Consider the following 16,084-nt stretch of genomic DNA (forward strand, 5'->3'; position numbering starts at 1 on the left):
TTGTTTTCGGAAATGGTCGCCCTCGGGAAACATGGCGGGCGGGGAAGTAAATTGGTAAAGCGAGGCTTGCCCTCAACAAAGATGGCGCTTCGTAACCTCAGGCGCCATTTTTCTCCATGGCAGAGGGCACGATTCACGAGAGAGGGGGGAAAGGAAGGCAAAGAAGTGGAGGAGGCTGCCGCGGTGCATTGTGGGAGGCTGGCCAACCGTGACTGAGGGAGAGAGAGAAAGAAGCGGGTCCTCGGTAGGCCTTGATCTTGCTTTGGGCGAGCGCGGGGCAGGCTGGGAGTCAGGCCAAGGCGAGAGAGGGAGGAGGGAGGGAGAGAGGGGGGCCGCGCTGCCTGACGGGAAGGAGGCCCGGCGCCCCGCGATAGGCCCAGAGCCAGTCCCGGCGCGCGGTGCATTGTGGGCAGGCCCAGGCCAAGCCGAGGCCCAGGCTGAGGCAGGAGGCGGAGGCGGCGAAGGCGGGGAGGAGGATGATGGGCGACGCGGGGAGGCCCGGGGCAGGTGAGCCGGGGAAGGGGACAAGGGAGGCTCCAGTCAGCCACACCGCCGGTGGGTGTTGTTGACAGTCGGGGGAGGAGGAGGGGCGGGAGCAGGCCTCATTTCCCTCACTAGGCCTCAGTGGAGCCATGGGCTCCAGTGACAGGAAGGAACGAAAGAAGGAGATCCCTCCTGAACACTATCAGGAAAAACCTCCTGACATTAAGAAGAGCTGTTCAGCAGTGGAACTCTCTGCCTCGGAGTCCAAGGGAAGCTCCTTCCTTGGAGGCTGCCAAACAGAGGCTGGGTGGCCATCTGTCAGGGGTGCTTTGATCGTGCTTTTCCTGCATGACAGGTTGGGGTTGGACTAAATGGCCCCTGTGGTCTCTTCCAACCTTAGTATTCTATGATTCATGAATGCTTGGGTTGCTGGGAGTTTTCCCGGGCTGTCTGGCCATGTTCCAGAAGCATTCTCTCCTGACGTTTCGCCCAAATCTGTGGCAGGCATCCTCAGAGGTTGTGAGGTCTGTTGGAAACTAGGCTAGTGGGGTTTGTTTATACAGGAGAGTCTCGCTTATCCAACATAAACAGGCCGGCAGAACGTTGGATAAGCGAAAATGTTAGATAACATTAAGACATGGCTTTGTGCGCAAGCGTTTAATAAATAAATGCTATATTGACAGGAGCCCCGGTGGCGAAGTGCGTTAAAGCACTGAGCTGCAGACCAAAAGGTCCCAGGTTCAAACCCCGGGAGCGGCGTGAGCGGCTGATGTTAGCTCCAGCTCCTGCCAACCTAGCAGTTCAAAAACATGCCAATGTGAGTAGATCAATAGGTACCGCTTCGTGGGCAAGGTAATGGTGCTCCATGCAGTCATGCCAATGGCCACATGACCTTGGAGGTGTCTACGGACAACGCCGGCTCTTGGGCTTAGAAATGGAGATGAGCACCAACCCCCAGAGTCAGACATGACTGGACTTGACGTCACGGGAAAACCTTTTAGTCTATATTGACATGATTTGAACTTAGGTTTATGTGCAGTGGTTCCTTGGAAGAATGGTATTAAGTAACTATATGTTTTAAGCTTGAGTAATGTACTTTATGGATTATTGTTAATGGTTTTAAATGTGTTGCTGTTTTATTGATCTGTTTGGCATTGAATTTTGCCGGTTGTTGTAAGCCACCCTGAGTCCCCGCGGGTGAGAAGGGCAGGGTAGAAATGTTGTAAATAAATAAATAAATAATGAGGGATTATTATTAAACATCAAATTACATTATGATTTCACAAATTAAGCACCAAAACATCATGTTTTACAACAAATTGACAGAAAAAGCAGTTCAGTACGCAGTAACGTTATATAGTAATTAGTGTATTTACGAATTTAGCACCAAAACTTTGCAATGTATTGAAAACATCGACTACAAAAACATTGACTGTTCAAAGACAGACTGCTTTGGATAATACAGAACATTGAATAAGCGAAGGTTGGATAAGCAAAACTCTACTGTATAATGTCCAGGGTGGAGGAAAGAACTCTTGTCTGCTTGAGGCAAGAGTGAATCTTGCCATTGGTCACCTTGATTAGCATTGAATAGCCTTGCAGCTTCAAAGCCTGGCTGATTCCTGCCTGCGGGAATCATTTGTTGAGAGGTGTTAACTGGCCTTGATTGTTTCCTGCCCAGAATTCCTGTGTCTTCTGAGTGTTGTTCTTTGTTATGTTCTGTGTTTATTTTAAAGTCTTAAAATTGTTTAGTTTTGCTATGTATTTTAACCTTCTAACTTGTATTGTTTTTTTTATGTACAGTAGAGTCTCACTTATCCAAGCTAAACGGGCTGGCAGAAGCTTGGATAAGTGAATATCTTGGATAATAAGGAGGAATTAAGAAAAAGCCTATTAAACATCAAATTAGGTTATGATTTTACAAATTAAGCACCAAAACATCAAGTTATATAACAAATTTGACAGAAACATTAGTTCAATACACAGTAATGTTATGTTGTAATTACTGTATTTATGAATTTAGCACCAAAATAACACGATATATTGAAAACATTGACTACAAAAATGGCTTGGATAATCCAGAAGTTTGGATAAGGGAGGCTTGGATAAGTGAGACTCTATTGTATATATCAACTGTTGTTTTAGGGCTTTGTCCCCATGTAAGCCGCCCTGAGTCTCCTTGGGGACATGGAGGCAGGATATAATAAATAAATTATTGTTGTTGTTGTTGTTGACTTTGAAGCTTCAAGGGCATTCAGTGCTAATCAAGATGGCCAATGGCAACATTCACACTTGCCTCAAGCAGACAAGAGTTCTTTCTCCCACTCTGGGCATTTATTTGTTTATTTCGTGTCAAAAGCATTGCATAATGAATAAGTTTAAAACTGATAAAGTTAAGGGATCATAACCAGCTAAATAGTTTTAGACCAAAAGCAGGCACCAGTGACCGTGTTGTCTGTAGCTTTTAAACAACTCTTCCTTTGTGCATGAGGCAGGGCATGGTGGGCAAGCAGACAGGTGCCGAGTTGTTTGTTCTGCTCCACAGGCACACCAGGTGGAGGATTCTTTCAGGTAGTGCCATTTTTGCCAGGTTGTCTTTTGATCTGCCCACTCCGTTTCTGAGTCTGTTCAGGGACTTCCAAGTTGCCCATTATTGGTTAGCCCCTGGAGGAAGGAAGACCCTCGTGGGAGTCCATCCAATTGGGATTTCCTGGTTTAGCTGCCCAGAGTGATACTCTTGCTGTTGCTGGAGAAAACGTTAAGAGGAGTGGTGGTTCTCATGAAGCTTTTCCTTGATTTGAATCTACTGGGAGGAGGCTGATAGCCATGCAGTGGGTGGCTTTCACAGCGTTCAACCTTATTGCTCTCACAGTTAGCAGCAACTTTCAGCCACTCCTCATAGGGCTTGTTCTCCACACCCTTGATCCTTTGAGTAGCCCTCCTCTGGTCACATTCCAGCTTAGAGTCAACATCTCCCTTCAATTGCGGTGCCCAGAATGGGACACAGCGTGATTCCAGGTGTGGTCTGACCAAGGCAGAATAGAAGAGAGGGGGAGCATGACTTACCTGGACCTAGGCACTAGACTCCTCTTGATGCAGGACAAAATCCCATTGGCTTTCTTAGCTGCCACATCATATTGTTGGCTTATGTTCACTATCCTCCCCATGAGGACTCCAAGATCTTTTTCACACGTACTGCTGTCGAGCCAGGCATCCCCCATTCCGTATCTTTGCATTTCATTTTTTGCTACCAAGTGGTTAAGATCATTTTGTATTATTATCTATTATTATTATTAGTTCCTGGTGTCCTTTTTAACTCTGGGAGTCTTATGGGCAAAACCTAACTCCTGTCAGTTAATGAATAATGAATAATAATGGATCTTTGCCCTGGAAGCAAGGGATCTCCCAGTTTCCCCCAATTTATCCAGAAGAAGGGCATCTTCTGACGAGAGGGAAACTCCAGGTGTCATTGGAAGGAGATAATTTCCATGTCTCCTGCTCGACTGACAGGAATTAGGTTTCACCAAAAGGCTCCCAGGGCTAAAAATGACACCAGGAAATAATAATAATAAATAAAAATAATAAAAATCTCAGCCGGCATTTGGAAACAATAGACATTGACAAAATTACAATCTGCCAACTGCAAAAGGCCACCCTACTGGGATTTGCACACATCATCCGAAAATACATCACACAGTCCTAGACACTTGGGAAGTGTTCGACTTGTGATTTTGTGATATGAAATCCAGCATATCTATCTTGTTTGCTGAGTCATAATAAAATAATAATAATAATAATAATAATAATAATAATAATAATAATAATAATAATAATTTTATTTATTACCCACCACAGCTCGAGGTGGTGTACTACAAATTTGAAAACAAATGAAATAAAAATACAATAAATAGCTAAATTGCATAGATAAAAAGACATTAATCATAGAATAACAGAGTTGGAAGAGACCGTGTAGGCCATACAGTCCAACCCCCTGCCATTCAGGGAAAGCACAATCAAAGCACCCCCGACAGATGACCATCCGGCCTCTGTTTAAATGGATTATATGAAAACGTATGCCATACACAGCCACAGAATGGGCATAGAGTGGTAATAGAGTGCAAATCAAAACTCCTTATTGAGAGTTGACTGGGTTGACCTCCTGTCAGAAGTGATGGATCTTCAATTGTGTTTTACATTCCGAAGACTCCTTTAGCTCTTCCTTTATCAGGTCGTTCCACAGTCTTCTCTTGGGACTGATAAAAAGGGGTTTCTCTGGGTGACAGTCTTTTCAGGGACTTCCCTTGTAGAGTTCTTGTCAAACCTATGTATAGCAGGGGGTTGGACTAGATGACTCATGTGGTCTCTTCCAACTCTATTAGTCTACGATTCTATTGAGCACCAAATTGAGTGGCAAATGGTCCTGAGTTGACAGCATCATCATTATTATTATCATTATTACAGTAGAGTCTCACTTATCCAACATAAACAGGCCGGCAGAACGTTGGATAAGCGAATATCTTGGATAATAAGGAGGGATTAAGGAAAAGCCTATTAAACATCAAATTAGGTTATGATTTTACAAATTAAGCACCAATATGTCATGTTATACAACAAATTTGACAGAAAAAGTAGTTCAATACGCAGTAATGCTATGTAGTAATTACTGTATTTACAAATTTAGCACCAAAATATCATGATGTATTGAAAACATTGACTACAAAAATGTGTTGGATAATCCAGAATGTTGGATAAGTGAGACTCTACTGTATATTCATATCTCAGTTTCTTCTCTTAGACGAGACTCAAAGTGGCTCACAGTGCTCAACATAGTGTACATTGTGATTTAAAACTTACGGCATATAAGCATTAAAATAGGTTTAAACACACACAAAAAAAGAAATAGTCAAGGTCATCTGAAAACCACTGAAAAAAGAATTCCACCTGTCGGGGCCATCTGTCAGGGGTGCTCTGAATGTCATCTTCCTGCTTCTTGGCAGGGGGTTGGACTCGATGGCCCGTGAGGTCTCTTCCAGCTCTAGGATTCTATGATTCAAGACTACAGAGCACCTAACGGGTCTTGTTTGTGTGGCAACTGCCACAGAATGCCTCTTTCACATTTCAAATGCTATATGCGTCTTAAAGAATTTACGATATTGTATCCTTTGTTTTTTTAAAAATTCTAATTCAGATTAGATCATATAACTTAATTGCACAAATCATCCTCGTATGTTTTACCAGTGGTTTCCTTTAATCAGTTAATTCTTTTTCATTGGATGACTTGTTTAGTTCTGTTTCAATATGTGTGTGTGTTGTGGATTTTGAACTGCCATGCTTAATGCTCTTGGCTGCTTTGCATCACAATCGAGCAAAAAGTGAGATGATGATAACAACAAAAACTAAAGAGGAAGTCAGTGAAGTCAGAAATAAAATCAGTGTAAATTACTGATATCTTCCTCCTACCCCGAAATTCCTGGAATTTGAAATGTCAATGGCTGAGCTTTCTTCTCTGTGTAGATCATAAACAGTCTGATCCACGTGTCGCTTTCCAGGCGCATTAGTCACCTTGTGTGGCATAGTTTATGGCACATAACAGTTCTAAATATTCCAAAAAAGGAAGTAAATTATTCCAAAAAGACAGAAAGAAATGGGGAAGAAACATGGGGAGGGAGGGAGGGATGGAAGGAGGAGGAGGGGCCACTTATAGGGCTGAGCCTGTGACCTGGGATCTGACAGCTAAATCAGCTACTGGGATTTAAAGCACAACTGAAGAGCCATCTCTTCGACAGGAGGGCATCCCAGTCAGTTTTAACTCTGACTTGTACATTTGCATGCTATTGGTATCGTGTTTTAATCTTTGTACTATGTGTTTTGATGGTGTTTTGTTTTGTGTGGGTGTTTTGGCTGTGTTGTACTCCACCTTGAGCTGTAAGGAGGGGCAGATAACAAATTAAAATTACTATAATAATGTTATTATTAGGTCCCACCCTTTTCAAGTGAAGGGGGGAGAAAGGGAAGGAATTGGGGGTCAGGATAGGAACAAAGGTGGGGAGGTTGGGAAGAAGGAAGGCTGACCCCCCCCCCCCAATACAACACCCAGATTCTCATACTTTAATATTTGTATCTCTTGATGGAGACACAAAGATATATTGTAACATTAAAAAACAAAGCTGGATATAAATGAACATGATAAGGAAAATCATATTTACCACTTCTCCAGCTTGTGTGGGTGAATTGGGGGGAAGGAGGCCGCCCCCCTCAAAGAGACACGTCATGTGATGGCTGCTTTCTCCCACAGATGAAGAGAGAAAAAGGCTGGAGGGTATCATTAACTGGGACTGGGTCTACACTGCCATATAATGCAGCTTGACATTCAAACTGCATTATATGTCAGAATAGGTCCAGCCTGAGTAGAGGAATAATATATTATTTTTAGTGTTGTAAGCTGATTTGAGTCCTGTTTAAGACAGGAAAGTAGGATGATGATGAGGAGGAGGATGATGATGGGGATGTTTGAGAGGAGTAACCCCTCATATCTGAAGCTAGGGTTGAGATTTCCCTTCCCTGAGTGATGGGGGAATGTTGCTGTAACTGAAATCAGACTGTTTGGAGAGGGAAAAGGGGACAGATGTTAAATATGAAGCCATATTCCTTGAGCCTTGTAATGAAAGAGAAGTACAGAGATCTGTGGAACCAAAGTTGACGGCCTTCCTGGGTTCACAGGAGGCAGGAGGGAGGCCGCAGAGAGATGGGAGGATTAGGATTAGCTGAGCAAAGTCTTGGGTATGGGTGGAATGGGGGGACCGCCGTCTGGCTCCCTCGACCCTGCTTCCAGGTTCCAGTGAAGAGTGTGGCTCTGAGCGCATTGAGGAATACGGCAAGTGTTACCCCCAAATTGTGTTTTCCTCCCATTTCGATACCCTCTTAGGCCTCCCCATCAACCTCCATGGATATGGATTCTCTGTGCAGCAGCAGCAGCAGCAGAGATCTTACATGGTAGAGCTTAATCTGTCTCCTGCGGCTCAGGAGGGAGATGCGACTTATGAGGGGCTTTTGAGGGATTTATGTCATACCAAGGGTCTGCGATGTTGTTATTATCATTATCTATATCCCCCTATTATCTCTTTGTTTGAGACATAAAGTGGCTGGGGTTTGACTCTAGGACTTTCTATTGGCACCAAAATCACTGGGTGCTCAAGTCCCTTTATATGCAACGCCGTAGTACAATGTTGTCCCTTACATACAATGACAAAAATGAAGGTTTGATTTATGGAATGTTTTGTTTTGATGTTTTCAAACCATGAATGGTGGAATCAGTCAGTGAAGAATCCGTACGAGCTGAAGTCCTATTATAGACAATGGCTTAATAAATTATATTAATAAATTATATATTGTGGGCTAGACAAAACTACGGTTAGGTGGATCTGTAATTGGCTAAGCGAACGAACCCAAAGGGTGCTCACCAATGCGTCGTCTTCATCTTGGAAAGAAGTGACAAGTGGAGTGCCGCAGGGATCCGTCCTGGGCCCGGTTCTGTTCAACATCTTTATTAACGACTTAGACGAAGGGTTAGAAGGCACGATCATCAAATTTGCAGACGACACCAAACCGGGAGGGATAGCTAACACTCCAGAAGACAGGAGCAGAATTCAAAACGATCTTGACAGACTAGAGAGATGGGCCAAAACTAACAAAATGAAGTTCAACAGGGACAAATGCAAGATACTTCACTTCGGCAGAAAAAATGGAAATCAAAGATACAGAATGGGGGACGCCTGGCTTGACAGCAGTGTGTGCGAAAAAGACCTTGGAGTCCTCGTGGACAACAAGTTAAACATGAGCCTACAATGTGATGCGGCTGCTAAAAAAGCCAGCGGGATTCTGGCCTGCATCAATAGGGGTATAGCGTCTAGATCCAGGGAAGTCATGCTTCCCCTCTATTCTGCCTTGGTCAGACTACACCTGGAATATTGTGTCCAATTCTGGGCACCGCAGTTGAAGGGAGATGTTGACAAGCTGGAAAGCGTCCAGAGGAGGGCAACTAAAATGATCAAAGGTCTGGAGAACAAGCCCTATGAGGAGCGGCTTAAAGAACTAGGCATGTTTAGCCTACAAAAGAGAAGGCTGAGAGGAGACATGATAGCCATATACAAATACGTGAAGGGAAGTCATAGGGAGGAGGGAGGGAGCTTATTTTCTGCTGCCCTGCAGACTAGGACACGGAACAAGGGCTTCAAACTACAGGAAAGGAGATTCCACCTGAACATCAGGAAGAACTTCCTCACACTGAGGGCTGTTCGACAGTGGAACTCTCTTCCCCGGGCTGTGGTGGAGGCTCCTTCCTTGGAGGCTTTTAAGCCGAGGCTGGATGGACATCTGTCGGGGGTGCTTTGAATGCGATTTCCTGCTTCTTGGCAGAAAGGGGTTGGACTGGATGGCCCATGAGGTCTCTTCCAACTCTACTATTCTATGATTCTATATATAATATTAACATGTTGCTGCCACACAAAATGGCAATATCAAAGTTCCAAATTTAGGGATATTTATTCTAATGTTTTCAAGCAGTGAATGGTGGAAACTATTGATACGAAAGTCTGATTATATACAATGGCCTAGTGAAATCATGGAATGGCTTACCTTGTGTAAAACAGGAAAATCCCGGTTCGCTTTTTAGGATATTTATTTTAATGGTTCGAAGGTATAGATGGTGGTATCTGATAATACAGACTCTTTGGATGCTGAAGTCCCTTGATGGGCAATGATCTAGTAAAACTGATTCCCTCGTGTAGTATTCCTAGCTGAATCTGTGGATACAGAGCCTGTGGATATGGAGGGCCTTCTATTTTAAGCAGGCTCTTGCCTTGACCCTACAGGCCCCTTCCTGTGCTGATGGGACTGTTAAAAAGGGGAGAGGGGGAGCAGAGGTGGTCATTATGCAGGAAAAGCACAGTCAGAGCATCCCTGGCAGATGGCCCCCCAGCCTGTGCTTAAGGACCTTCAGAGAAGGAAGGCGATTCTATAGTAATGTAGCAGAAACTGTTCATTTCAATAGGCCCTGCTATTAAATATGGTTTTCTGTTTCCACTGTAATTTTCACCTTGAATACGGGGACTGAACTGTACTCTGGGCCTCCCATGGGACTTCTTCACCTTCAGTATTTGTGGCCAATGGGAATAGAATCCAGGTCAAGATCAGGGGAAAACAAAATGGTTGCTTTCATAGTAATTTTGCACTAATCATACACTTTAAGTCTCATTTATGAGAAGAAAGCATAATCATAATAATAATAATAATAATAATAATAATAATAATAATAATAATAATAATGCCCTCCTGTTCTGTTCCTTGAGAGCTGGTATTAGGAGCCTTCCAGTCTCCAGCACAAATCATAGAATCATAGAATAGTAGATTTGGAAGAGACCTCATGGGCCATCCAGTCCAACCCCCCGCCAAGAAGCAGGAAATCGCATTCAACGATTTCAACAAAGTTAATTGAGTGGTTTTCGTTACATGAGTGATGTCCCTTCAGCCCTCCATTTTTGCAGGTTTAAAGTTAGGGATTGGATTATTTGCGGATTTGATTGTTATGTTCTCCCTAGGAATCTCTACGTCGTTCAGGGTGGCTCTGTGATCAGCTTCTGGCGGAGGACCTAGAGATTCCTAGAGTGGTGGTCTTCCAGGTAAAAAGAAAGTGTTTTTTTTTTCATTCATGCTTTCCCCCCTTTTGTGGGGGTCCTGGGCCCCGATCCCCAGCGAAAGTGGAGGAGGGCTGCTGGAGTGAGAGGGGGTCTGCAATTCCTGGGCCAAACTATACATCCCAGCATTGCATAGCATTGAGCACTGCCCCTTAAATTAGAGATGATGTCCCTCAAATAGAGCTCTTGGTGCAGTTCCTGAAGCAGGCTCCCCTTTTGCTTTGGCTCAACACTAACATTACAGTATTATGCAAATCTAATGTGTACCCCAATTTTAATGAGATAATTTAGCCAAAAAAAGGTGAGCATGACATTCAAGTAAATAGGGTAGTTGTTAACCTCATGTCACGTCTTCCTGTCCCACGCTGCAAAGCAGAGCCCACTCCCAATCATTTGGGTTCCTCATTTCTGCAGGATTCCTTTTCAAGTCACCTCAGGAGCCCTTTCAATTATAATGCCAGTTATACTTTAACTGCCATGGCATCACCATTATCATACATTTTATTTGTCCCTGCCTCTCTTCACAGCTCCAAGCCAGGGTACGACACGGACCATGACAATACATATATTAAAAAACAGAACCAAGATTAAAAACCCAATACAAAAAAAATGTACATTCAAAATTCATAGTTTGAAGTTCGTTTGGTGAAGCCAAAAGCGACCAGGTCCATTCTATGAAGTCTCAGGTTTGCAGATGGGGAGGCATTCAATCCTTCATTTTCTAATTCCTAAGAATTTGAAGTATTTCTAAACAAACTGGGAATCTCAGGGTGGCATAAGAACATGGTAGTTAAAGCTTTAATCACAGCACCATTGTTTCGAGTGGTGAAAGGGCCCCTGGACTGTACATAATGCAATGTGACTCATTATTATTATTATTATTATTATTATTATTATTATTATTATTATTATATCCTTTTTTATCTCTTTGAGACACAAAGTGGCTATTGAGGCACAAAGCATAACTACAGGACAATTTCATATGGTTTTGCTTATCTACTGCTGGAAAAAAAATATGTTATCTCTAGAGATGTTTATATCCTCCAGTCCTATGGAAGTTGGCCCTCTTGATATGGTTTGGCTCCAGGTCCCATTATTCTCTGGTCAATAGGGAGTCCTTTGCATCAGTGGGTGTTGTAGTCCATCAATATCTGAGTGGGCCTCTAGTATTAGGAAACTTTCCTCCCCAATGACCCTCCATAAGGAAGTAAAAAGAAGTCTAACCCTCAGCCCTGAGCAAGCCTGGCTTGCCTTTGGAGGCCAAAGTTGCTCTTGGGAGACTGAGGTTCCTCTTCTCTGTGGGATGTTAGTTCTTGGGGCTTTTTTGGTCGCTTTTCCCCAATTTGTCATAGATAGAGAAAAGAGAAAGGCTTTAGGAACAGGGTCAATATCACAGAATGAAGCCTAAACTTGGACTCAAAAATACCCTACTCAAGAAGTCAGAGAAAGTGAAAAGGGAAAGTGACTCAGTGGTCATAGTCTTGGCTGAAAATGAGATGAAGTACCTAAACCCTCTCCTTTGGAGTAGGCCAGTTCTAGTGTGTTCTTTTTGGAGAATAATAATAATAATAATAATAATAATAATAATAATAATTTTTATTATTATTATTAGGGACTGACCGGTGGCTGTTGCTGGATGAGAGGGGTGGCTCTGTGATTCCTCTTGTGCCCTAAATCATAGACTCCAAGGGACCTAGAGTTAAAAGGTACCCCCAAAGGACATCCATCCAGTCTGGCCCGCTTTTGCCAGGCAGGAAGACACAATCAAAGCTCTCCTGATATGTGGCCCTCCAACCTCTGTTTAAAAAACTTCCAGAGAAGGAGGTTCCACTGATCTCTAGGGGAAAGCCCAGTGCTGGAGGTATTAAACTTCATGTAGGAGACAAAGTGCTGAGATGGCCAAGTGTTGGCATTTAACTATCATATCTTGGCACTGGACTCAAGCGCAACTAGCAATCCTCCAGTACCAAGACAGAGCATTCAAGCATCCAGGCCATGCCGTTCCACTTTCCCTGCATGGATTTGAATGTTGGGAAGTGAAGGAAACAGGCAGGAAGGAATGTAGTGCAGATCCCATAGACAATGAAATCATTCATAAATTGATCCTGTAGCAAATCAAGCCTGGACTATCTCTAGAGGTGAAGATTGCTAAACCATTGTACTTTGGACACATAATGAGAAGACAGGGCTCACGAGAAAGGATTACCATTCTGGAAAAGGTAGAAGGAAAAGACAGCCTTCTGAATGGGGAGACTCAACCACGGAAGCCTAGTGGGATTGTTCATGAAAAAATGCCCTGGAGGCCTCTCATTCCTAGTGTTGCCATACATTGACGGCAGCTCATAGCAACAAAGGTAGAAAGCAGCAGGACCAGAAGAAGACTCAATTCCAGATGAATGGACTCAACCAAGAAAGCCATGGATGCCCTGACTTTACAAGACCTGAGTTGCTGCAAAGATGAAATGGAAGATGTACAAATGCAGGTGGAGCCTAACCTGGGGGCAGCTGCTCCTCTTGTGTCCCTTTGGGTTTTATCTCTTTCTCGGTTGTGCCTGTTGTTGCCCCCAAGTCTTCCTGTTTGCCATGTAGTAAGCGAGGCCTTCGACCTCCATGCCAGGAATGTGGCTTTTGGCTTTTAAATATAGGAACGGATGTCATATTGTGGAGGAATGGGGAAACTTGTTTCCTGCTGCTCTGGAGACTGGGACACAACGGAGCCATGGATTCTTGCTGCATGAAAAGCGATTCCGCCTGATCCCGAGGAAGTACTTCCTGATGGTTAGCGGAATATTCTGCCTGGGAGTCCAGTGGAGTCTTTTGAGCAGAGACTGGGTGGCCATCTGTCGGATGGGCTTGGATGGTGCCTCCCTTGATGTCCCCCAGTGTCTCCCCCCACACTACGATCCCTTGCCCCTGTTCTCTCAGCTGGTGCTCAGGAGGGGTGCCTTGGGCAACGCAGGGAGGGGAGGAAGGGAGAGAACGTTGCTCAAGACCTGTTAGTCAGCCAGTCAGTCATCCCCAGAACAGAGTAGTAGAAGGAAGGAAAGGAGGGAGGAAGGAAGGGCCTCCTGCTCCTCCTCGTCACGTGTGGAAGCTTGTTTTCTTCCCAGATGAGAGCGAAATAGCCAGGGAGGAGGAGGCCCTGACCCAAGATCAGGAGGGCGTATTGTTCAGCAGCAGAAGGCAGTGGACTCTCCTTCCTTAGAGATCCTGAAATAGAGGTTGGTCTCTGGTTTGTGTTTTGAGTGTGGGTTTCTGGCCTTGTGGGAAGGGAGCCAGACTATATGGCCTTTGGGGCCCCTTCCCATTCTGAAGCCTAAAAGGTGGGGAAGAAACCAGGGCCCCAAGAGACAGGGGCAGAGCAGGGAGAGAGAGGAAGATGCATGGTGGGAGCTTTCAAGGGCTGTCTCTGTGGCTGTTTGTGGGGGTGGAGGTGCCATCTGCCTTGACGGAAGCTCTTCTGGTAATGCGATCTGGATCATGTTAAATCAGGCATGGGCACACTTGGGCCCTCCAGATGTTTTAGATTTCAACTCCCACAGTTCCAAACAGTGGAAGTTGAAGCCCAGAACACATGGAGGGCCCAAGTTTGCCCATGCCTGTGTTCAACCAACCTTCCCTGTCTGAATTGTGCCCCCTCCCCAAATAAAGGAAGTTCCTTCACTTTGGGACAACAACTCCCAAAACCTGCCAACCCAAAACACATTTCAATAGGGTTCGTTATTTAAGGTTGCACTTATTTCAATAGGGTCTAATATTGCCCGTGGCTTAACTTAACTGCACCTATCAATGTATGTTGTCTCTGGGCATTTTTAGGTCCTCAAGCGTAACTTTGCGGTCTTCCTGGGCTGGAAGTCCTCCCTTTCAACAGAGTTTGCTGCTATCCATCATGCACAAAGTCTGGAAACATGACCCCTGTAAAGTACTTGCTAGCCATGCATCATTATAGGTCCTATACACCATGAGAGCTCCCTGGAGTGCGGAGGAAGGGCCCGAGGGGTCAGTTGGGATCATTCAGGGTCGGGCCAGGCCAGGCCAGGCCGGTGGATTCCTGGGAAGGAAGGAAGGAAGCGGTGCCTCTCCATTGGGGCTGGTGGCTCCCCTCCTCTTCCTTTGAGGGTGGGGCCCAACCTTCCTCCTCGCTGCTGTGGTTGCTTCCTTCCCTTTGGAGAAAGAACAGGAGTCAAGAGTGTGATGCGGCAGCTAAAAAGATCAATGCAATGCCAGGCTGCATCCAAAGGAGTCAAGTGTCCAGATGGAGGGGAAGTCTTCTGGAATAATAGCACTTTGTCCGGTTCTTGGCCAAACCATTCAAGATAGGAATTTTGACAGGATGGAAGGGGTCCAGCAAAGGGTCACTAAAAGGATCAAAGGTGTGGATGCCATGGATCCCTCTGAGGATTGTCTTAGGGATCTGGGAATGTTTAGCTCGGAGAAGACCGAGAGAAGTGGACAGGAGAGCCATTTTTCCATATTGGAAAGGAGATCCCATTGAGGTGTAGAAAAATCATGTTTTCTGCTGCTCTAGAGATTAGGACACAATGGAGCCATGGAGTCGAATTGTAGAAAGAGAGATTCCACCTAAGGAAGAGCCTCCTAATGCTGAGAAGAGCTCTTTAGGGATTATGCTGCTTCCTTATTGTGTCCGGTAAAGCCCCTTCCTTGGGCAGAGACCGGATGGTCATCTTTGGGACTGTGTACCTTCCTTCCTGGCAGAAGAGGGCAGGACTACATAGCCTTTGGGTGCCCCTGCTATCATTCTCAGACTCTGGGGTGTCAGGGCCGTGTTTGCAGGACTGGTGTTGGGGGATCTTCTCTGGGTGTGTCTCCACTGCAGAATGAGTGCAGTTTGGACCCACTTTTACTGCCGTGAAATCCTGGGAGACGTGGTTTGGCGGGGCACAAGCAAAAGACATGTTCTGCATTTTCCCATCCTAGGAAGGATAGCCATTATGAAGATGTCTCTAGTGGTCCGTTGATTTTCTTGCTCCACGCTCTTCCTCGGAATCCCATCTCCAAGTTTAAAATGGGTCAAGCCATAAGTTTAACATTTAATCGGCCTCTTGGGGAATCTGGCCTGAGAGCGTGCATCTACAGTGCAGAATGAATGTAATTTGGCACCACTTTACTGGTGATATACTAGTGTAGATGCAGACTCCTGAAGAGCCAAAGCTGCCCTGCCTAATAGTCCTTTCAGATGCAGCAGAAAGGGACTGAGGGCCACTTCCATCCCTCTGAATCCACAAACTCTGCTATCTGCAGCTTGGAAATGTGTGTGTGTATATATATATACATACGTATAGTTAATTCCAAAGAATAGGCCTTGCTCTTGCCATTTTATACGAAGTATACTATTTTATATTGTGGGCTTGGCCGCCTAATGATTGCGTTTATCCCCGGGAGTCCAGAGTCCAAACCCCAACAGATGACACCCTGTAGTTATCTATAGTTATAAAAGGGAAAATATGTTAGTATGGATGTTTCCTCCTGCATGGCTTGATGGATCTGAACCAAAATTGGTGCACATACCTTTCATGATCCAACTTAAAGAATCTATCCCTTTTAGGGCTACCCTCCCAAATGAATACATATGTATGTATTTATGCAGCACATACATGCATCATTCAGATGCTACCACAAGAAGGCAGTATAAAAGGAGGGATGACAAGGAGAAGAGTTCCAGTGCTTTGCCATGGAGGTGTTCTGAGGGAGACCTCCTTAAAGGGACAGTCAGACGTGGAAGAGAGCTGGAGAAGGGAGAAAGGAGTCCTGAAGTGGACAAAGCTTGGAGAGTAATGCAGTTCTTATATTCATTTCCCATATCCAGAGCAGTGTATATTTTATGGGTGGAAAAGAAGAATAAACCAGAGTTTATTCTATACTGAGAAGGTAAGGACTGAAACTTTCAT

The 16,084-nt window shown here is 44.7% G+C and overlaps 1 protein-coding gene across 8 annotated transcripts in view; it reads left to right on the forward strand.

Moving 5' to 3' along the window:
• Nucleotides 1-107: 107 nt before the first annotated feature.
• rxrb (retinoid X receptor beta) overlaps nucleotides 108-16,084 on the forward strand; it is a 35,155-nt gene continuing 19,178 nt past the window's right edge. For 4 of the 8 annotated variants that reach the window (XM_062972787.1, XM_062972789.1, XM_062972788.1 and 1 more), the window contains exon 1: nucleotides 350-507. In XM_062972787.1, coding sequence (XP_062828857.1) covers nucleotides 477-507 — 31 coding nt within the window. In that variant the 5' untranslated portion in view covers nucleotides 350-476. Of the gene's footprint in view, nucleotides 245-349; nucleotides 508-10,079; nucleotides 10,161-13,292; nucleotides 13,397-16,084 lie in introns of those variants that run through there. The other 4 variants (XM_062972793.1, XM_062972791.1, XM_062972792.1 and 1 more) reach the window with 4 other exon arrangements.

The sequence above is a fragment of the Anolis carolinensis genome, chromosome 2 (assembly GCF_035594765.1).
Source record: "Anolis carolinensis isolate JA03-04 chromosome 2, rAnoCar3.1.pri, whole genome shotgun sequence".
In the NCBI taxonomy this organism is placed as follows: Eukaryota; Metazoa; Chordata; class Lepidosauria; order Squamata; family Dactyloidae; genus Anolis; species Anolis carolinensis.